At 45.5% G+C, this 22,011-nt stretch overlaps 2 protein-coding genes across 2 annotated transcripts in view; one reads left to right on the top strand and one right to left on the bottom strand.

The window, feature by feature from the left end:
• Positions 1-233: 233 nt before the first annotated feature.
• Positions 234-17,494, top strand: LOC144175124 (uncharacterized; the record flags this gene model as incomplete). Its single annotated transcript, XM_077704204.1, is given in 5 exon segments — positions 234-591; positions 1,279-1,667; positions 4,550-4,677; positions 10,242-10,994; positions 16,415-17,494. Coding segments are annotated over 5 exon segments (2,130 nt in total). The 3' UTR covers positions 17,208-17,494.
• A 1,453-nt stretch (positions 17,495-18,947) lies between these two features.
• The window catches only part of LOC144175475 (cell adhesion molecule Dscam1-like), a 185,688-nt gene continuing 182,624 nt past the window's right edge, over positions 18,948-22,011 (bottom strand). Inside the window, exon 29 of the mRNA XM_077704563.1 lies at positions 18,948-19,305. The gene's annotated coding sequence lies outside the window, so the exon portion shown is untranslated. The remainder of the gene's footprint in view (positions 19,306-22,011) is intronic.

Here is a 22,011-nt window from a genome sequence, read left to right as displayed (position 1 = left end):
TCCATGCGTTCGGGAGTGTTAAAAATGATTACAAAGCCTCTATACAGCGATTGTGTACGCCGAGCTGTGCATAGCATCTTATACTGGCCCGTCACTGTGGAGGTTCCGTTACTGCGCGCTCAATGTTTGAAAACTTCACAGACAGTCTTTTCTATTGTTTTCGTCTTGCCTATTAGCCTAACGGAGTGGCCGCGCGTCCCGACATCCGCTAACCGATTCTTGCCTCCGCCAAGCATTTCCTCCGTGTCCAGATACCAGGCCGCCACGGCTCCCCGCACTACTGGGTGCAGGGCCGAAAGGAGTGTCACTATCTCCTTCGCCGAGAGCGCTCGCCGGCTCGGGTTCCTCGCCCCCTCGCTGCGGCCGCCACCCGCTCCTGATCCGCGCAACTTCGGCAACGATGCGACTTGGAGAACGTCAGCCCACGTTGTCTCTACCGTGGTCGTCAAGACAGTTCTGCTGCACAAGCAACGCGATAGAAACACGTCGTCCCTCTATGTTGCACTCATTGTTGAGACCGCGTGATGCCGCCACTGACTCAACACCGCTTTTCCACACGGTCGGCCTGTCCGCGCGCTTTGTCGTCCAAAGGTATGTGCGCCAGTGTACGATCGTTCTGAATCTCTTTTGGCCTCAGGACTCTTTTAAGACTGGCCACGCGCAGACAGAGAAAAATCTTACAGTGTCAATTTAATCGGCCTCATCGGCCTCAATAAAACAAGCTTGTGCTAAGGAAAGTGTTGACAAAGAACGATCAGAAAGAATTAGGAAAACAAAACCCAGTTGCTCATGTCAAATGTGTAGCCAAATTCAGTCAGTGAGTAATAGGTGCGTGAGTGAGTGAGTGAGTGAGTGAGTGAGTGAGTGAGTGAGTGAGTGAGTGAGTGAGTGAGTGAGTGAGTGAGTGAGTGAGTGAGTGAGTGAGTGAGTGAGTGAGTGAGTGAGTGAGTGAGTGAGTGAGTGAGTGAGGGAGGGAGTGAGGGAGGGAGGGAGGGAGGAAGGAGGGAGGGAGGGAGGGAGCGAGACACAAAACCAGTACTCACTTCCGAAGCCACAACCCAGAAAAATGCGCCAAGCTGATCAGAGAATTGGCATTGCTGGTCTTCAGCTTCTATGGTCCCTGCTATCATTGCGCTTTTGATTTTCTTTGCCGATTTGAGTTCCCATTTTAATCGAGTCTTTTTGGTGGTTGTTCTTGCTGCTTGTGCGTAACAAAACGCCCATACTCTCAAAATGATGGCTTGCTGATTATTTTTCTCATTCTTTCTATAATTTCAGTTAAGGCCACTATTATACTCGCAGCTGTTTTTGCTCTCTGCTTGCTCGGGCTCTCTGGACGTCATGGTCGGCTTAGACCAGCGGTGCAGGACTTGGCAAATGGGATGCAGATGGACATAGTTCCACTTCTGAGACGCGCCGGCCGAGGTGATGTCAACAAGGCTACGTACGAAACAGTGCTCTCGCGCTCACTGACAAAGCAACCTTCAATGTCAGTCGATGAACCCACTTCATCGCAAGCGGAACTCACGTACGAGCGGTTCATTATTGACACGCCGTCCTGCAAGATACCAAAAATGGACCTTTTCGATCCCAGCATCGCGCCTCATGTTAGCAAGATGGAAAGAATTGACTGCTCGATGGATTTTCCAAATCTCACGTTCACCAAGGTAAACAAAACCTGTTTCCACGTTACAATAAATCGTAATATTTGTTGAAGCCCCGAAATATAAAACTACCGTTTCTGTTATTCTCCCCCAATGACGTAATTGACATTAAATTTTTGGGCCAATTTTTTCAGACGTTCAAGAGTCCTAAAATCTTTAGCAAAAAACTGTACGACGACCTGATGCATATTTTTCGGATGGGTAGTCAATCCCCATTTGGTTCAGTGGATTTTATAAACGTAACCAAAGTTACCTTACTGTTCTTTATGACGTGTGTGCATGTGACTCAGCATAATTCTTGCTTGTAAGGCGTTCTGTAACGCGGTGACCGGAATGAAGGTACGCACACGCGCTTCAGAGTGCGCATGCAGATTTTTTGTGGTAGACCTTTCAGTTAATTGCACTCTAATTTTTTGCTTGATTGAACTCTTTGACAGAGGGAAAGTCAATTGATTACTGGCTTAATAAAATGGTTCCCAATACACCTCTTCTTGTATGTGCTAAAGGTTATATTAATGATACATTGGTGTAAGGCTATAAGGGTATCATAACGGTATCAGGGTATAACAATGGCTTGAAACTGCTCAACGGCCGCGGCGGCCGCTTTTCGGATGGAGGCGAAAAGCAAAAACGCCCGTGTGTACGAGATTTCGGCGCACGATAAAGATCCCCAGGTGGTCAAAATTAATCCGGAGCCCTCCACTACGGCGCGCCTCATCGCCTGCGTTGCGTCGGCGCGTTAAACCCCACAATCAATCAATCGAAACTGCTCAACGGCTTGAATGGATGCGCACGACGTTTTTTGTGCTTCATCCACCCAGTGTTTGCGTACTAAAAAAACTGTTGTGATGCCAAGAAAATATATTTAAGCATTTTTAACCATAGCTCAGCGACTGCGGCGTTGTGTTCCTGAGCACGCTGGCGAGGCTTCGTTACCTGATTCAGCAGCCATTTTTCTGGGGCCAGGAATAGCTATAACGTCTGTCTGTCGACATTTGAGCGGGTGTTAGTGATACCAACGGGTTTTCATTTGATTCGTAGCCTTCAACGGTGATTTGGCTTTTAGCCTGACCGGCGGTGGAGTACGTGATATTTCAAAAACATTAAAAATGTTTGCCCCCTGTTGAGTTTTTCAGCGGTTCGATTCTTCGAACACTCCTTTATTGCTCACAGTTAACACTGCCTCAAAACTTCTCCTCCGAAATAAGCGGGCAAACTGTAGGCAACAAAGAGTGGCCTAACCAATCAGATGGGGTGTGGGAAGTGGGCGAACCTTATCGCGGTATTCTGTCACCGGCTATTTGGAAATTGTGTCCGTACCTAGAAATTATTTATTTATTTATTTATTTATTTATTTATTTATTTAGTTATTTATTGATTTATTTATTTATTTATTTATTTATTTATTTATTTATTTATTTATTTATTTATTTATTTATTTATTTATTTATTTATTTCCAGAATACCGCCATTATTGCTGAAATTACGCACGTCATTACACAAAAACAGCGTAAGAAGTACCATCAAGAGAAACCAATGCAGACAACAACCGAGAATTCAAAGAAGTACAATATTATCTGAGACTTTTTTGGAAATCATAATAAAACACAGACGTCATTATCAAACAGCCGGGGCCAGCAATGTACTACGGGAGCTACGGCAGTACCAACAGCGTTGTTAAACCATGTGAAATGTCTTAATATTCAGTTAGCCAGTCTTAAGCAATGCTTTCTTCTCAAAGAAGATGTATGGTTGTGGCTTGACGCTTCCATCAAAATAGGGGTGCCCCGCTGTGAGACGGAGCATAGCCAGGCGTAGAGGTACGTGGCGCTGGCAACCGAAAATAAGCAAATCAATAACAAAGGAAAGGTTTCCGGCCAACTAATACGTAAACACTCGTTTCCAGGGCAATGATACGTGTTTTCGGTTTTGCTTCTTACCGGTGCCTGGCATCTTATTTTTCCCTCAATAATCCCGTCTCGAGCAGCACGTTGGGGCTTCACATGCAGACTGTAAGTGTCCAATGTGCAGATCAGCCATATTGAGGATATTTTTTTCCACCCAAAACTACCAAATGCCGGCTTGAAAAGGACACCAATCGACTAACGATGTTTCTATGGCGTAACAGTTAACTCTTCCAAGCTTTGCGACAACGTGCATGAGCACCGTTTTAATCTGTTTTATTTTGAGGGTCTTCACGTATACCCATCCGTAAGGGAGCGGTTCCTAATGAAATTACTTGAGGTTCTCGTAAAACGATGTATTCACTCTTGTTATTATTTCACAGAAAACGGAGCACTGTAGGTTGTGGCTTGAAAGCCTTCTGTAGCAACTGGAAAATCCATGCATTTGGGAACGGATTGTTTTGTGGTCTTCTTATTTTGCATTAGGAGAACAGGTACAGAACACAGCATTCCAAGAGGGGGAAGAGTCATACTTCCATCACCGCAACAGCGAAATCCAACACATCTGCACATGACGATGGAGACAGTTGCATGAACTCCACAGAATGTCCACTAACGAGGCGAAGTACTAGTCTAAAACTAGAAACTGAGTTTGGTGACGTAAAAGTAGCAGTGAAATCAGTGAGGATCCATGTCTTGATGTTATGTTTGCGACGGAGAAACGCCGAATCAGGAAATCGAATATTTGGTGTTCGCTGTGTTTTTGGCATTTTCACGTCTCAAGCGTCCCTTTGCATAAATCTGGGTGCTGATGTTCGAGTAATATGGCCGCCATGGCTTTTCAACTGCGGAACGCTTCATTCACCATGCGTGAACACTGCGCGGCAGTTAGTGAAAGATCACGTGCCAAAATCATTTGTACTGTGCTAACCACATTAAATCACCACATCACGTGATGCTATCTGTTTTGCATTCTTTCAGGGTGACCGGATATACATTAACGACCCTCTTCTACTGCAAGTACTCAAGAAAACGCCGGTGCTTGGCATTCATTGTTGCTATAGGCCCTTCTTCCGGACAACGAAGCTACAAAGTGACAACGATAACGAGTGTGTATGAGTAATTTCTGTTTACTGGATAACAGAGCTTTGGGTATTTTGTGACACTTTTTTGTGACCGATTCTATCTAAGGTTAAAAAGACAAGAAAAAGCGGAGCATCAGTTACGTTGACTTTTACAAAGGCTCATAGGTAGTTGTGAAGTAGCTTTCAGCTCCCTCAATTGCTATCACACTGAATGCGCACTCGTGTTGAAAACTAAAAACTGTACAATTTAAAACGTGGGGGGTATATTGTTCGCGTCGTTTATGCGAATATATAGAACTCCACTTCGAAGGTGTAAAAATATGCGACATCGACGAAAAACATGGCGTATTTGGCCATTAATTCTAACCATGGCTAAATCTGTATGAAAATTGTTTATTCTGCAGACAGAACAAGAAAGAATTTGACCTCTAAAGGGAACAAGAAATTGGCCAATGGCGCCTCTGCGGAGTCAGGCGATCACTTGCCTTAATAGCAGAGCGAGTACGCTACAAAGCCTTCAAGTGTTTACATAGCCCGGTAAATAACAGGTCTCCAAAGGACACGAAAGTGCGAAAGAGAGTTGGTTTTTATTGGCTTATCGGAGTCCCGATCCCACACACACAGCACTGGTGGTATCGGCACTTAACAAATAGCGCATAAAGTGGTGAAATCGCAGGGGCTGGTACCGCCATGTCGTACATCTCTTCGCGCTATGGTTTGCACCAGAACGCGTTATTTCCGAAAATGAACTCGTGGAGCCTGTGTTAGTTCATTTTCTGTTGATAAGCGGTACAGTAGAAATTAGTTCATTTTCTGTTGATAAGCGGTACAGTAGAGAAATCTATGTGTAATATAAGTGTGTATTGCGGCTTAACACATGCGTGTAAAAATCCCACAAACTCCACATCTGTAAGCATTGCAAAACAAGCAGGAATCTCTATGGCACACAGCGGTATTCGTTTCAGTTTCGATTTCGATCAGATTCTCAGCCTTTGTGAAAGGGTGTAGTCAAAATATTTACAAATATTGGCCCGAAAAGAACCGATTCTTCTTACATCAGGTGTGGTTCAAGTTTATAAAACAAACAAGCAGGTAAACGGCGGCCTATAATAGGAGAAGCTGCGAGGAAATAAATCTGGCTCTGAACATAACGCTTCTACTTACTACCCCTTCCTCCAGCTCCCTATTTCATTGGTGTGTGCGCACTCGTCGGTGTTTCTTTGAATCGTACTGTTTATGTTGCGATGAAAAGGACTGCTAACGAAGAGAAAAATGAGCCTTCATTAATTTCTTCTAAAAAACAAAGCTAAAAATATAAGAAAAAATAATGCTAAGAATAAGAAAAAATAAAGCCCCGCAGGAAAAGCGATACGTTGTTCGATATTTAATGTCACCTTTGAAATTCCGAGTGTATAATTACAGAGAACAAAACAGCGAAATAGCATTCCGTGCAACGAAAACTTGTTTTTTCTTCTTGCCGTAAAGGCGATCCGACTGTGAGAGTACTGACATACCGCGTAGCTAACATTGCAGGAAGAACGGGCAGAAATTTATGCAAGCGCGTTCCATGGCCCTGCTTAGGAATCACGTGAGTTTGAACCGAGGGCCGCACATCACCGCAAAATCCAGTTGTAGCTTCTCCTTGTAGCTTCTCGGTGCAGGTCAACTACAGTTATCAGTGCTCCCTCAATTCAGCAATATTCGAGATCACTCATTTATTTTGAACATTCAGTAATGAAAACACCCCATGTAACTCGCAGCGGCCTCACCGGGGTTCGAAACTAAATTTGACTACTTTTCTCTATAACAAAATTTTGGTGACGATTACGCTACTCCCTAATGATAATTTGTGTCCATGACGAACTGCAGTCTTTCGGGTGACGGTGCATACCTGCTGCATCTCATGAAGTGATCCCCGCGTCAGCGAACGCACGAAGGCGCGCGATATACTCTGGCGTTGTCTCGTCGCGCTTCGCCGCGGGAAACCGTGTTTCGCGCCTTTCCCTGTACTTTCATCCTCCGCTTCCCAGCTCGTTCTGTCTTCGGTGTCCTATTCCTTCTCTCGGTTATCTCGTAGCGCGCCGCCGCCAGACAGAAGGCTGGCGCTATCTGGGCATACCACCCTGCTCCTCCCCACACTTTCTTTATACTTTCTTCCCACGCTTTCCCGCTCGTTCTGTGTCGTTTCCTTTGGGTGTTCCCTTAATTTGCTCGGTTACAACCAAGGACGACGGCGCCGTGAAACCACAGAAGCGGGCGCTCTCGTAGCGACTCACCGCGGGGGACCTTGTCTCACTCCTCTCGCCATTATTTCATCCTCCGCTTCCCACCTCGTTCTGTCTTCTGTATTCCTTCTCTCTGTTATCTCGGAGTGCGTCGCCGCCGGAGAGAAGGCGCGCGGTGTCTTGGCATACCACCGTCCTCCTCACTCTTTTTTCATACTTTCTTCCCCCGCTGTCCAGCTTGTTCTGTGTCGTTTCTTTTTGGTGTTCCCTACATTTGCTCGGTTAGAACGAGGGACGACGACGCTATGAAACAACAGGAGCGGACGCTTAAGAGCTGCGCACTAAAAAGCCGGCATTATCCAAGCGAAGAATTAGGATTCACTTTTTTAGTGCGCACCCCTTAGGCGCCCGATTCTGTGGTTTCACGGCGCCGTCATCCTTGAAGGGAACACCAAAAAGAAACGACACAGAACAAGCCGGAAAGCGGGGGAAGAATGTAGGAAATAAGTGTGAGGAAGAGGGCGGTATGCCAAGACGGCGTCAGCCATTCTCTCCGGCGGCGACGTGCTACGAGATCACCGAGAGAAGGAATCGGCCTCCGAAGACAGAACGAGGTGGGAAGCGGGGAATGAAAGGATGGCGAAGGGAGCGAGACAAGGTCCGCCGCGGTGAGTCGCTACGAGACAACGCCAGAGTATATCGGGTGCCTTCGTGCGTTCGCTGATGCTGCGATCACTTCATGAGACGCAGCAGGTATGCACCGTCAACCAGAAGACTGCAGTTCGTCCAGGGCACAAATTTTACATTAGGGAGTAGCGTTATCGTCCGCCGAGTTTTGAGTGATTTTATTTGTTTATTTATTTATTTTATTTATTTTATTTATTTATTTAGTAATACTGCTAACCCCAATAAAAGGGGTTGTAGCAGAGTTGTTAATACATAGCATGCTGTTTAGGCAGGTGGTTGGGCCGGCGAACGTGCGTAGAAAAACATCGAAAAGTGATGACGTCAACACGCGCGCCGGCACCACTTCACCATAGCTTTGCATCGCCGCGCTCGGGCGGGGCTAGTGCCCCCACCTGTCGGAGACCCGATACAACTGATACAGGCACGGCTTTGGAAACGCGTTGCGGGTGTCTGAATATATCACTTGTTGCGACGAGTATTGCAGTTTTGACTTTATAAAGACACGAATTATTGCCAAAATGCTACGAGCCATAAGGCTGACAAGTGATTACGTTAATCAACTTCTGAGAGTCCCACACGCCAGACCATTCAAGCCTAATGGTGGGCACCGAACGGTGGCCACAGAACGAGTTCAAAAATTTCGAGCAAACGCTTGTCCCGCTGCGGTCTCTGCTAATCTTGGAGATTCACCGCGAAGCCCGTCGGCACGCGTAGATTGTACAAACTTTGATGACCGAGTATTCATGGCTATTTGGGGGACTCAGGACGGCACCACGCAGAAATTTTGACCGAGTATCAAAGCATAACGACGAAATCGAGGGTTGGACGGAAGCCTGTCTGGTCAGGAAAACACATGACAATAAAAACTGGCACCTTCTGGACGTCCTGGTAAAGCGCGAAGAAAAATCCTTGACGTTCAGCGTGTACAGAAAGAGCACCCAGACGAATCGCTACCTGTATTTTAAGTCTGTGAACCCGGCCTCCGGCAAACGGTCTGTAATCACCTCGCTTGTAAGCCGTGCGAAGAGGGTTTGCAAAAAACCGGAAGATGTCGCCGCCGACATACAGCACGTGCATCGGGACCTCTCTGGAAGTGGCTACCCTCAGTCATTTGTGCGCTCCGTGGGACGTCAGCTAGAACGTCCTGCGATGTCCGGCAACATGCGTCCCAATCGTCTTGCTCCGATACCGTATGTTCCTGGAATTAGCGAGCACTTGGCGCGTGTTCTGCGCTCCTACAGTGTAAAGGTAGCGCATGTGCCAACTCACTCCCTGGTGAACGTGAAGGACAAGCTCACAGAGGAAAAGTTCCCAGGCGTTGTCTACAGCATTCCCTGTGTAGATTGCAACCGAAGCTACATCGGCGAGACAGAAAATTTTTCAACAAAGGCTCAAGCAGTACATGTACGACGTAAGAAAGAAGGACGTGTCTTCTAACGCTCTCGCTGAGCACGCAGAAGCAACTCACCATGAAATAGATTGGGCCAATGCGAAAATAATCGGAAAAGAGAAGAATTGCACCTCTCGCCTTTATCTTGAATCCCTGACAATCCAGACCACGGAGCACACACTTAATCGCAATGACGGAAACTTCCCCCACGTGTACGCACGTTGCCTACGTCACATCTTGAAGCAAACATAACCGGATCACTTTCGCCCCCACTTTTCATTGTGAACAAGGCACCCGTACGGGAGCCGAAACGTCTTTTTTGGATTTTAAACATTCTTGGTCGGTGCCAGTTTTTATTGTCAAAGCATAACGAAGCAGAAAACATGCCGGGTCTGTAAGCATAACGATGCATAAATTGAGCCGAAAGAAGAATAACCTAGGCGAGGCCGCCAGCTTCGGAGTTATCCCAGTGTTCGCGCCACTAGTGTGAAGTTGCCCCAATTTTAAAATAACAATGGAATGAGTAACGTGTGCTTTATTAGTAAGGCATTGTGAATTCGTAACGTATGACTTGGTTTCTGAGAAGTGCAGACAAAAACTGATCCCGTAGTCTTCTTATGAAAGAGCTAAAAAGGAAAATGCGTATGACTTTCCTTTCTGACTGCTATAACGTGCTTCTTTATTTATTGTTTTTTCACACAAACTAGCAACAGGATCTATAAGTTCGCTATTTCTTACATTGCACTCATTGTACTAGATAGTCTGCGTCGTTACTGCTGACGTCAAACATTCCGTGAGGACGACGGTTTGTAGAAAACGGCGCGTTGTTACTGACTTTTCTGGTAAATAAGTGAGACAGAAACGGCACAAAACTACCCCCTAGCGTGTTATACACATTTAAGGCTTCAGCACAAGAAAGTATTAAGTAAATGTTTACAACTCTTTTCTGGTTCGCTGTAAAGTTAGCGAATTCACATGCGTCAACAAAAAGAAGTTGCAGTATGCAGTTAACGTGCCAAGATGGTGTTGACGTACATTATGTTTCGTTTGTCTCGGACCCGATTCATACGTTGATGTTTTCTTGCTCCGTCATTTTCTTTGGTGTTCTCTCAAGCCATCTCACTTTTTAAACAAGTGCTGTTCGCACGTGTGAGTTTTGAAGCTGTGCTTTTCGTAAAGTGTGTGGATTCGCAAATGGAGTTTGGGTGGGCCTTGTATGGCCCTGCGCCGGCTAGTTGGAGTGCCGTGAGAACAAAAAATGCCCGCGAATGCTTTCTCTTTTGCAGGTTTTTAACTAAATGCATTCCCCTTCTAAACGGGCAGAAGATGCCGTACGAGTTCATCAAAGTGGAGTGCTTCAATGGCGGCACCCTCTTCTACGCCAACTACCACGCTTTCGTCCACCCCAAGCCATCATATCAGCGCCGATTTAACGAGTCCTTCAAGCCTGAGAATCCCGGCTACCAGTACAGCGTTCTCATCGTTGGTGTGGACGGTGTGTCTCGTCTAAATGCACACAGGCAGTTCCCGGAAACTGTTCGCTTTCTGAAAGAGCGGATGGGCGCTGTAGAGATGCATGGATATACAAAAGTTGGCGACAACACGTTCCCCAATCTCGTACCACTCCTAACTGGACTCACCGAACAAGAGCTCGCATTCGGAATCTGGTCGGAGAACGAGTTCCTGGACAGTCTGCCCATGCTCTGGAAGTCATTTGCGGCGAATGGTTGGTCCACGTTCTACGCCGAAGACAATCCCGCACTCTCCACATTTAATTACCTGAAGCAAGGCTTCCTGGAGCAGCCGACTGATTTCTATTTCAGGCCTTTTATGCGAGCCTACGAATGGGATTTCGGACATAGAAAGCCGGTAAACTGTCACCTGTGTGTTGGCGCTCAGTCTGAAACGGAGGTGCTTCTCGAATGGCTACGTTCGTATACTCAGATGATTGTGAACTGGCCGTCGTTTGCCTTTGTCTGGCTCAACAGCGCAACTCATGACGACTTTAATGGCGGATCCCAAGTAGACCACCTCTACAAGTAAGTATTGTTTCTCACTAGGCCTTGGAACCCCCCTGGAAACGTCGCTGGCCAATTAATTCATTCTTAACGCTTCCTGCATAGTTTGTATAAGGCTTGCAAAAATGAGTGCAATCCGTCCAGGGCTGTTCAGTGTCAGATAAAGTGGAACAATGAGTTTTAAAGTATAGAGCAAAAATGTTTTCAAGGTGCGGGAAATGTTGTTCAGTTGCTACTTTGAGGCTGTGCCTAAGCGTTAAATATAGCAATCAAAGAACTACATCATTGGAGGCAGGAAGTTCTGTTGTGTCTCTAATGGTTGCGGTTGGCGAAAGAAAATCAGAGTGTGACAGCAGGACCTTTTGACAAGAAACGATGATAAAGAAACGATGGTGTGTTTTTTGAGGATTGACAGCCGGCGGGAGAAAGGTCAGACTTGCGCCAGTATGATTAAAGTGAAAGAAGGGGGGGGGGAGAGGGGGGCAGGGAGCGGGAGAGGTGCAGCAGGTGCTCCGTAAGGACGCTGCGGGACTTCGAGCCATGGTTTCGTGAACTAGGTAATGTGATACGGAGGAAGTCCTGCGCCACTATCCCAATGCTTCCTAAGTGCGATTACTAAAAACACATCAAACAACAGCTCTTCTACGGATGAAGGAAAAAACTTCGTGGTATTTGCAATTTTTTGAAAAGGAAAATGGAGTTAACCGGAAGTAATGTACACGGGAAAAAACGAACCACGGGAGCAATTATTCATTTTTTTATAAAAAAAGACTAAATGCAGGTACACAAAAGAAGACTGTGGGTATAAAAGTGGAGGTAAACAATCTATAAAGAACAAATCTCAACGTAAATGTTCGGGGGGGGGGGGTCAATTTGCAAAGAGGCGAGGTAGCTGGTTTTGAACACCTGATTTATCTGGCCGATGGCAATAGAGCAAATATTACGAGTTTCCAATAGAATCGATGGAATTACAACATGTTCTAGGAAACTGTACTTATGAATTAAACTAGACTGCCCGCATATATGTTCCTCGGAGCGCGGAAAGCATGAGCGAGAGGTTAAAGCTGGTAAAGACCGTCACAACAGCTGCCATTTCGAATGTATCCTCCCAGATGGGGGAGTCATAAAATATATTACCGTAAGAAATAAGTTTGCCGTAAGTTTGCTGGGTTGAATTGTAGTAGTTATTGTGCAATAGTTGTGAAGAACAGGTATTTGAAGTAAGTGTCTCAGTGATTCCTAATATGAAATATTTTGTCCAGCACAATTGCTTCGCCGGTCTTAGAAAACCGCAATTTCATTTTGGGGGGCGAAGCTCCTCAGGGGCTCGGGCTGTCGGCGTCTCCTATGGTCACGGTACTAAAACACCGGGACACTCGTTTTCTAACACCTCTAGCTAGAACGCAAGGCATAGTAAAAGACAAGTGTATACAGGATAGAACCGCTTTAAAATAAACTAACATGATTTAAAGATTTGTGGAACGCTGCGGGTTCGCTTCAGCAATCGTCAATCACAAGCAGAAGCTGTTTGTCGACGGGTTAACGTTTGTGTTGCACTCAAGTACCGACGGGCTCTCGATGCTAGGTGTGATTGGGTCGGGTAGTAGGTCGGAGCAAGAAAATGCGTACTTACCTTGTGTCGGGGCCTTCGTCATCACCAAGGAAAAGCCCCCAGTGGGAGGCGTGGTCGTTGTACTGCACTCGCGTTGACCCCTGCCACTACCCCAAACTGGGGACAATGTGGCATGCAAATTGCTTAAATCTGGTTCAACGAAAGAGAAGACCCCATCGCCTTACAAGCGTGTGATTGCTCCTCCCACTGGCGCTTCTACGTGGCCCAATCGGCTCACTCGCCATGTGGCAAGAGAGAGATTTACAGCCTTTGGATACAGCTATACACTGCATGCTTCGCCCATCCCCATGTTTCGAATTAGGAGAGATGGCTCGTTTTTTTTTTAACTCCCCTTTCTGCCAACGTCAGTGTTTTTATTGTGTTTGGCGCTTCTTAGGAGATGCACTAGATTTGAACTTTTTGCAAGGTATATCGAAATCACATGATTTTAATACAACAAAATTATGCCTACGTTTTACAGTGGCTGTTGAACGAACAGTGGTGAAGTTTTGCTTGGCCATGCAGCTTGCACCCAGATGGGTTAACGTCGCGCTCGTACAAGCCACGAGCAGCACGGGCTCTACGTCTCTAGAGATCGTTGGTCAGACATCGTTGGCCAGGTATCTGGCTGGATGCATACAGCTGCCCCATCTTTGATAGTGCCCCGCCACCGACTACCGCCAAGGCGTTTTTGCACAGCAAAGAAATCTTCGATTCCACTCCCACTCGCAATGCTTTCTGAGACTAATAAGTTCGCCGTTTACGTTTGGGCCCTGAATGCTGAGCTGTTACCCAACCCATTCTAAATTAATTTGAAATTGAAAACTGTGATGTTATTTGAGGTCGTTGGTTTGTGCGAAAGCACAGTCAATCTTTAACGCGTACGAAAACTTTTTCGAGCCCCAAGGCGAAAAGTGTAACGCCCTGTGTCTGCACACAAATGCTTAGTTGGCGAAGTTCAGACATTTTTTGTTTCAGTAGTGTAAGTTCAGATCATTCTTACAAAAATACAAAAAGAGATATATAAAACAAAACGAAAAGACACCCGATTCGGCTGCTGATACTAAAATGTGAAACTATGGGCTTTTGGTGCAGCTAAATCTGGCAAACATCGTCTGTTGCACGAAAATGAAGTGTAAAAAAGTAAAAACTAATAATGCAGTAGTCAAACGCCAAAGGTCTAACTAATCCAACGCCCTGACGCCATCCCTAAAAAGACTAAAAATACCGAGAACAAAGTAGAATAGTATCACCTTAGAAAGACAAAATGCACTAACAAAGTTAGCAAGCTGTATTTAATCCAGCGCCACCATGCGTGCCACTCAAAAAAATCAAAATACAAACACTGCAAATAAACTAACGAAGTCACAAAATTCTATTCATCCCGGCATCCTAACGCGAATAACAAAAGCGGCAGGAACGAAGAGAAATACCGCGCCACGAAAAAAAAAAATTGGCCCAGCTCACACTAGTGGTGCAAAGCTGGAGAAACCGCAAAGGTGGCGGCCCCTCTCCGTTCGTAGGAGACCCGGCTGTTGCACCTCACAGGAATTCCAGAACTTGCCGCTGAAAATTCTCTATGACTGGCAGGCCAGGATCGTTTCGTCCGCAGCATTTCACATCGCTTCCAAAGTTGACCGCATTACCACGCGCAAGCAACTCGCGGCAACCGACTTCGCGAACTCGGCGTCTGTAGCGCAAACTCGGTGTCTGTGCTCCCACTACAGGCGCGAACGCATGGGAACTCGCGAGGAGAACAGCACGTGAGAGACCACGCCACGAACGCTGGGTAGAGTGTTCCCGAAGGTCGAGCTGGCCGATGCCGCGCGCTCCTCACGAGGCGCACTCTCGCGTGTGCTCGGTCTTTTTTAGGTGCGAATGCACTTTATAAGCGACCCCAAACCATCCACCGCCGGCGGCGGCGGCGGAGGCGTCCGCAGTGCTCCTCTATATTTAAAAAAGAAACAGCATCCGGCGCCAGGTTTCGATCCGAGGACTTTGCGGCCGCAGCGCGACGCTCTACCGACCAAGCCACGGACGCGACGCTGATATCAGTGTTAGTGACGCGCCTTATATCTTTAACGCATTCGAACTACGTCGTCAGCGGCGTGCGTTGGCGACTCAGCGGCGTTATAGCGGCTTGATAACTGCGTGGTGTACACGTGATACTACAAACCCGATGGAAGAGATGGAAGAGAAGGCGGCGAGGCGGTGGGCTGCGGGGGCCGAGCGCAAGCGCCGCAAGCGGGCCGACAACCGTGCATTCGCACTTTCACATTCTCCCCCTCGGGGAAATGCGGGGGAATTTTTCTTGGTATATTTTTCTGTTTACGAAATACGGCGGTACAAGAAGCTTAAAGGACTGTTCTGTTAAAAACGTGAGGGTACTGAAACTGAACCGGCCTAGGAATACTCAAACGTTAGTAGACCATTGTAAAAGAAAATGCGCAATCCTTTAGAGCATTGTTTACTAATTCATGGGATTCTTATCCCGCTTGTCTAGAGGGTGGGCTGTTCACAGATTTTCCTGTGAGTGGCCGAAGACTTTGGATTATTTTGTTGTTTTTAAGGTTTATTTTGCTTAATCCCGCATATGGTTTAAATTTTAGCATTATGGAGATAAAGTGCATTTACCTACGCAATTATGCTTTTTTTTCAATATGCGGGGGGTAGTGCAGGGTTGGTGCTATTTCACTCCTTTTTATTCGTATTTTCATAGTTCATTTACGTGCTTGTTAAGTTAGGCTTCGGTTTTTAGAACAGGTGTATACGATGGATGTTCTTGATTGGTTAAGTTCATTCTTGTCATTCTTCATTTTATAATATTTTGGTTTTTCAAAATTTTGCGTGGCCAATTATCCCCATTTACCCAATGTAACGCCTAAATGTGTTACTTCAGCCCTGATGGGATTTTCTTTGAAATGTCGGCTCCAACATGTTACACTCAGTTTTCATACTTCTTATTCGTATTTCTAAAGTTTTTGCGGGCTTTCTTGTTTAGCCTTTGGTTTTTGGCGGCGATGCACAGCATGGATATTTTGTTTTCGTCAGAAAATGTTTGCAAAATCTTATTTTTTGTATCTTACTTAGTATTTGGTTTTTCGAAATTCTGTTCGACCACTTACCTCTCTTTACACATTTAGAGCGACTAAATGTACCTTCTCCACCAGTTTCACATCTTTGTAGGGCGTTGCAAGGTTTGGTCATTTTACCTATTTCTATTGGTATTTCCAACGTTCTTTCGCCGTCTTTTCTATAAAATCTTAGGTTTATTGGAGGATGAGTGTTTTTGATTGCGTCATTTCATTTCTTCATTCTTTTATTTTCATTTTGGATTTTCGAAACTCCGTTCAACCAGTTTCACTTTATCTCCACTTACCTCTCATAACGTACGATTGGGGTACTTCCGCCATTGATTCATTTTTGTGGAAATAAATGGCGTTACGTGGTTTGCTCATTTTCTCTATTTTGCTATTGGTAATTGGAACGTTATTTTGCGGGATTTCTTGTTTAGTCATCGATTTTAGGAGTATGAGGATGTGTACAAGCCCCAAATTTTTTATTTCATGTGATCATTTTTGTAAAAATTTCAGTTTTCGAATTTATATTACGGTTCTTCAAAATTCTCTTCTACCAATTATTTCGATTTACGCTAATACAACGGATAAATGTGTTTTTTGCTCCAGTTAGGCATTGTTGTTGAGAGTGCAGGTCGTTACACAGTCCTGGCTCTCAGGGTACTCGTCCAAAAATACTACGAATTAGATATTCTTTAGCTTATTTCCACTGGCCGAGTTACTAATGAATCTACCCTGCCTCACATTTACAGGTTCTTTTTCGAGTCTCTTCACCAAGACGCCTACCTGGACAACACGATCGTGCTTTTCATGAGTGATCACGGGTTCCGCTGGGGTCCCGTCAGGGCCACCTATGCCGGAATGCTAGAGGACAGGCTCCCGGCGCTGTTCATCTCCTTTCCTCCCACCTTCCGCCGCCACCACCCAGAGATCATGCGGAACATCCACATCAATTCTAGGCGTCTCATTACTCCATTCGACCTGCACACCACATTGGCCAGCCTGGTCAACTTCGACGGGAAGCCAAGGCCACTGGACCTGGACAGCTACCCTGACCACCACCACGGGCCTATCCTGGAACGAGCAGTGAACCTCTTTGCCAAAGTTCCCTTAAACCGGAGTTGCGAAGATGCATCTATTGATGAGCAGTGGTGCGCTTGCCGACCGAGCATAGCCGAGAGTCCGAAGAGTGAGGGAGTAGTCTTAGCGGCGACAATGTTGATTAACCACATCAACAGTATGACTGATTCTTACAGAGCTTTATGCGCACCTCTTACACTTGGCGCTGTTGAGAGAGCTCGCGTAGTTGTGCGGAGCTCGATTGCGAGCGCTGCGGAGTACGTTCTGCAGGTGAAGACGTCACCAGGTGAGGCCCTATTTGAGGCCACCGTGCGTCTGCATAGTGACGGACAACCTGCGCAGTTGCTGGGGGATATATCGAGACTGAACCTGTACAGAGGCCAAGCGGACTGCGTGAACAGTGCAAGCATAAAAAAGTTTTGCTTTTGCGTTTCACAAGCAGGAAATATGGTTCCGAGACCCTAGTCAATGAACATATACTTGAAAGTTTTGCTTCGCTCTATTTATTTTGCACTACATTAAATATGGCGCGCAGAAAGGCTCTGGCTGTTATTGCGTAATAAGGTGCGTGTTGGGATTTTAAAAATAAACTAATAAAAGTCCGAACATGCGATTGTATAAAATGTTGTTATGAAACTAATGTTAAACAAGCGAACAAATGCTATTACTATGTTTACTTTATTTCTTCATCTGTTCGAAGTGAGCTGTCGTGTACAGTTTATATATATATATATATATATATATATATATATATATATATATATATATATATATATATATATATATATATATATATATATATATATATATATTCGCTAAAGTTCGTGCTAATGTACTTACAGTCCCCCTTTCCACACAAAAATGGAATGCTTTTCACCATGTCTATTCCTTGATCTCAACTGTGGACGGCATTGCGGTCGTTTGCAGCCGCATAGAAATCCCCCGCGAATTTCACTTGACTGTGTATTGGCGTACGCTTTCGCGTTTTGCGGGCGTGCTGCCTGGACTTTTGTTTTCCAAACATTTCGAACATTTTGGCAGAATGAGGTGGTTGAAAACCGTGCTAGCCAGCCTCCAAGTTCAGCTGCAGTAGTGGCGGCTGCGGCGTCGACAGAATTTGCATATCTAGAAGTTGTATTTTTTTAGTTACTGAGCAGAAACAGGCCATACATGGCTGACAACATACGCGAAGTTTCATGTCTTTAAGCGTCAAATACTGTCTAGTTTGAGCACAGAAGAAATGTTGGGGTCCGTCACACCGGTATGTCCAATTGCTGACTGTCATTATTTAACAATGCCAGCTTGAAATTGCCAAGAGTTTGTTTACACTGCGCATGCTTGCTATGTGTTCTGTATCCACTCTGCTTCATAAAACCCATGATTTCGTAGGAGTAAAAGTTTAAATAAATTACTTTACCTAGGCAGTTCTTTCTATGGAGTACTATAGCGCAAAAAATGGTTCGGGGTTGGGCCAAGCGTGGCAGATCGGCTTGCTGTTATTTACCACGCTCCACTTTATTGGGGATGCTTTCTTCTTAAAGGCATTCAATTAACTTAGCTGTCTAACTTCGTCCTCACAAAATCAAGACATGTACCAGGCCGTATCATGTCGTCGAGGCAGTGTATGTATATTGCCTCATACATATCCTGAAGTTCTCTCTCAACGCAGATTTAATACTCTCGAGTACACAAGCTATATGTCTGTAATACAGCAACACGCTATATAATGGTAACATAATCTGCGTAATTTATCGGGTCCGTAGGCCATGTAGCTAACACTTGGCTAGGCACCGTTTGCTCCAACACGAACTAAGTGAAGTAACTGGGCCACCCCTCTATATTTCTTGATGCACAATGTCGTGTGCATATAGGCCAAATAAGGTAGAGAATGTCTTTAGCATGCGTAATGTAAGAGTATTTATAAAGCAAAGTGAAGTTGTAGACGACATAAGTTTTTTTAATGAAACCATACGTATTAGATGTCAGTACAGTGCAATAGTTGACGCAATTTGTTTTCTACTGGAGAAGGAAGCCCACGATTTATAAAATATATAAACACGGGTAGAAGACAATGTGGCGTATTAAAACAATAATGCGCTGGCGCTCAGGAAAAGGCACGTCGATCCAGGAAGTTACAGCAAGTGGCTTCTTAAAACAAATTATTCACTGATCCAAGATTTTAACCTCAGCATTACTTCAAATTCAAAAAAACAAAGTGGCCATATCTTTGTATAGAAAATTATGTTTCTTCGGATGGTTGTCACCGACTACTACGGAATCTATAAAACGTTTATTGACAACAGCTGCACAGTATTCATAAAAAAAGTCGTTGCTACTGAACATGGCGTGAAATTCTGAATAGCTTGCAGTCTTCTTACACGTTGAAGCTCTGCGCCCGTTACTTACACTCCAGAAGAAGGTATTGCGCTGAACGTTCCTTCTTGTGGTCATTCCTTCCATAATAAGCAAATAAGGCGGATGAATGCGCGTGTGTTGCTTGAGGATGTCCAATGTCGTGTTGCAAGGCCGTCTCATCTTCATCCAAATGGCCGCACTTCTTAACCTGGGAAAGAAGTCACGTGAACATTATTTATGGGGTGGCTACAGTTTTAACGTGTTTCACTGATACCAGAGTCTCTCAATACTTTTATGGTCATGAGAGGCTGCAGTTTATGGAGGGACAAAAGCCGCCGCTAGGGTCGCCGCTGTCAGGGAGGGGGCATTCCGCGACAGCTCACCGCTCATTCTGCCACCCGAACGAGGCTGTTTTACACAGCTCAGAGAACAGTGTGCTTTCACTCATATTTATTTTTACATGCAATTAGGGTTGCTGCATTCGCGTGTAAAAAGTTTTATTCGCTTACCTTTGCAAGAAATCAACGCTTCGATGGAACCAATTGTGCGTATACGCGGCCATTATTCATGTACATGGTGTTGCAGCTGTTTTTTTTTTAGCTCGTGCGAGGCAGAGTGTTTGTGCTTTATTTAGACGAAGGTTATTTACTGCGTTTGCGTCATTCAATGGCGCAAATATGCGCCACGCAGCGAGTCCTGTGGTGACGCCGATCGTACGCGTTAAGGCCCAATCGGATGCAGCGTACTTTCCGCGCTTTTATTCGTCGACGTCGTCCGGCGTCGAAGCGCCTCAGGGCGCGCCGCCAAAACTGCATGGCGATGCGAACTGACGCGAGAGCAACGCCGATGTCTTTGCTCGCCAGATATCAGCGTCGACGCAGCGCGAGAAAGCATCGGAAAGCGGCCGCCAGCGTCCTGATTTCCTGTACGTCGCATTGTTTGGGGTCATTCCTTTCACACAGAAAACAATCAATTTCTTTTTAACCTGCGGCAATCGGCTGCTTTGCAACAAATTGCAAGCTGTTTCGGTTCTAAAGCGATTATTCACTCGTTCCATGTATGGTTTTCATCATCGGGGATATCGGGGATTTGCGATAGCTTTTTGTGAGGTAAATAAGGCACCTCTGGCTACATCGCTTGAAGTATTAGCATGAAGACGCTTGTCTGCAAGATCGCTGCGTCATGAGCAAGCGTTATCAACGCCAGAATTCCAGTGGCCCATTCCATTTCATTCGCGGCTACCATAACTTGTGTAGGGTAGACCGAGGACGTGCGATAGCTTTTCGTGATCCAAATGAGGGATCTTTGATTACATTGCTTGTAGTACTAGCATAATTGGCCCACCTCCGAGATCGGTGTGTAAGAAACAAGCGTTACCATTGCCCTACTTTTTAAAATACGGCCAAAACAAAACACACCCCGCTATATTGGTTGGCAGCCTTGCCTACTACACTTAATTCTTGGCTCCCGAAATGCCTTCTGGCGTGGTCGAGAGGTTGAGTTGGGCTTTTGTTTGAAAGTACATGGCTTGAGTCTTGGCAAAACCTCGCGTTGTTTGTTTTTTTGCGGTGAGGGTATGATTACATTGTTTTACAGAGTAAATAAAGAGTGGCAGAGTACCTTGACGTTGGATCTACAAGCGACATTAGATTCTAACCTCAGTACCAAGGCAGCGGTGAAATTTTTTTTCTTACGCTTATGTAGCAGTCCGTATATAACATCTATGTAGGGTACCAAGCTGCAACGAAATAAATTGTTCGAAGTGCGCTTCTTTATATCGAGCTCTCTTTTTTGAGATCTGACGGTTACACTTAAAATTTTACAGTATTTAAAGGATTTTAAAATTGGGCTGCTAGCATTCGCCGCAATGAATAAAATAGGACAAGTGTATTTTTATTACGAATATAGGCTCCTGATTACTGCATTTAAGCAATCGATAATAACCGCTCATAAACAGTCAAAACTAACTTGGAAAGGATGGCAGCGCTCATGCAAACCTGTCCGCCAACACACGTCGCTGCAGCGGCTGACGCGTGAATTCGCCGGTCTCATTCGGTTACTCGCCCTCTCCCGCGGGTCGGCGCGGTGCCGCCGAACGACGCCGACGCTGGTGCGACGAGTGATTTCGCGTCCATTTGTTTAGGACTTTATATGCGATCCGACCGTTACGCGGCCGGTCTTCACCGGGGTTGCGGTACCAAAAACAAAGGCATAGATTTCCCGGGTTAACAGTTTGCAGAAGCTAATTTCAGTCCTGCACGCTTATAAAATAGCGCTTCGTCGGAATTTCAAAGCGCCAGCGATAAAGCTTTCGACGCATGAATACAGGCCGATCTTGAGAATTCTAACCCAGCTTACCTTCGAGTTACAAGCTACTTCGTGTTAATTTTCATGGAACTTCAACAGCATAATGTTACATGGGCATTGCACTAGCAGAAGTGCGTCTCGCGTAATATTGTGAAGCCACTCAGGGTCATTCGAAAGCTCTGATTTCCGAATGCGTTACGCTCTCAGAAATGTCCCGCCCTCAGAGGCCAATCCCGCTACCACTTCGATGTTGTGTCGCTCGCGAAGTCGCAGTTCAGTCTGCTCTGTTCCCACTTTGCGAGGAATGCACGTCTCATTCGTTTGAAAGCGGCTTGGACGGGCTGTCAGCATCATCATTTATTCAACCCTTAAGGACCCCAGAGGGGTATTACATAAGGGGGGGGGAGGCAGAGTCGTCGTAGTACATAGTGTCACAAGAAAAATTAGCAATGATTTTGTTCGGCTATGCCAGGATGTATGTAGCGTGAGATAAGGTTCAGCTGGTTATTCTTAGGTTTCCTAGTTGTCTAGGATTAGCTGTTTACCATGCTTACTGCTACAACGATTTCCAATCCCATACAATCCAATATATTCCAATACAATCCTA

This window comes from Haemaphysalis longicornis, unplaced genomic scaffold (genome assembly GCF_048455015.1).
Source record: "Haemaphysalis longicornis isolate Haplotype H1 unplaced genomic scaffold, Haemaphysalis longicornis Haplotype H1 scaffold_3, whole genome shotgun sequence".
NCBI classification, from domain to species: Eukaryota; Metazoa; Arthropoda; class Arachnida; order Ixodida; family Ixodidae; genus Haemaphysalis; species Haemaphysalis longicornis.
This window is presented reverse-complemented; position numbering and strand designations above follow the sequence as displayed.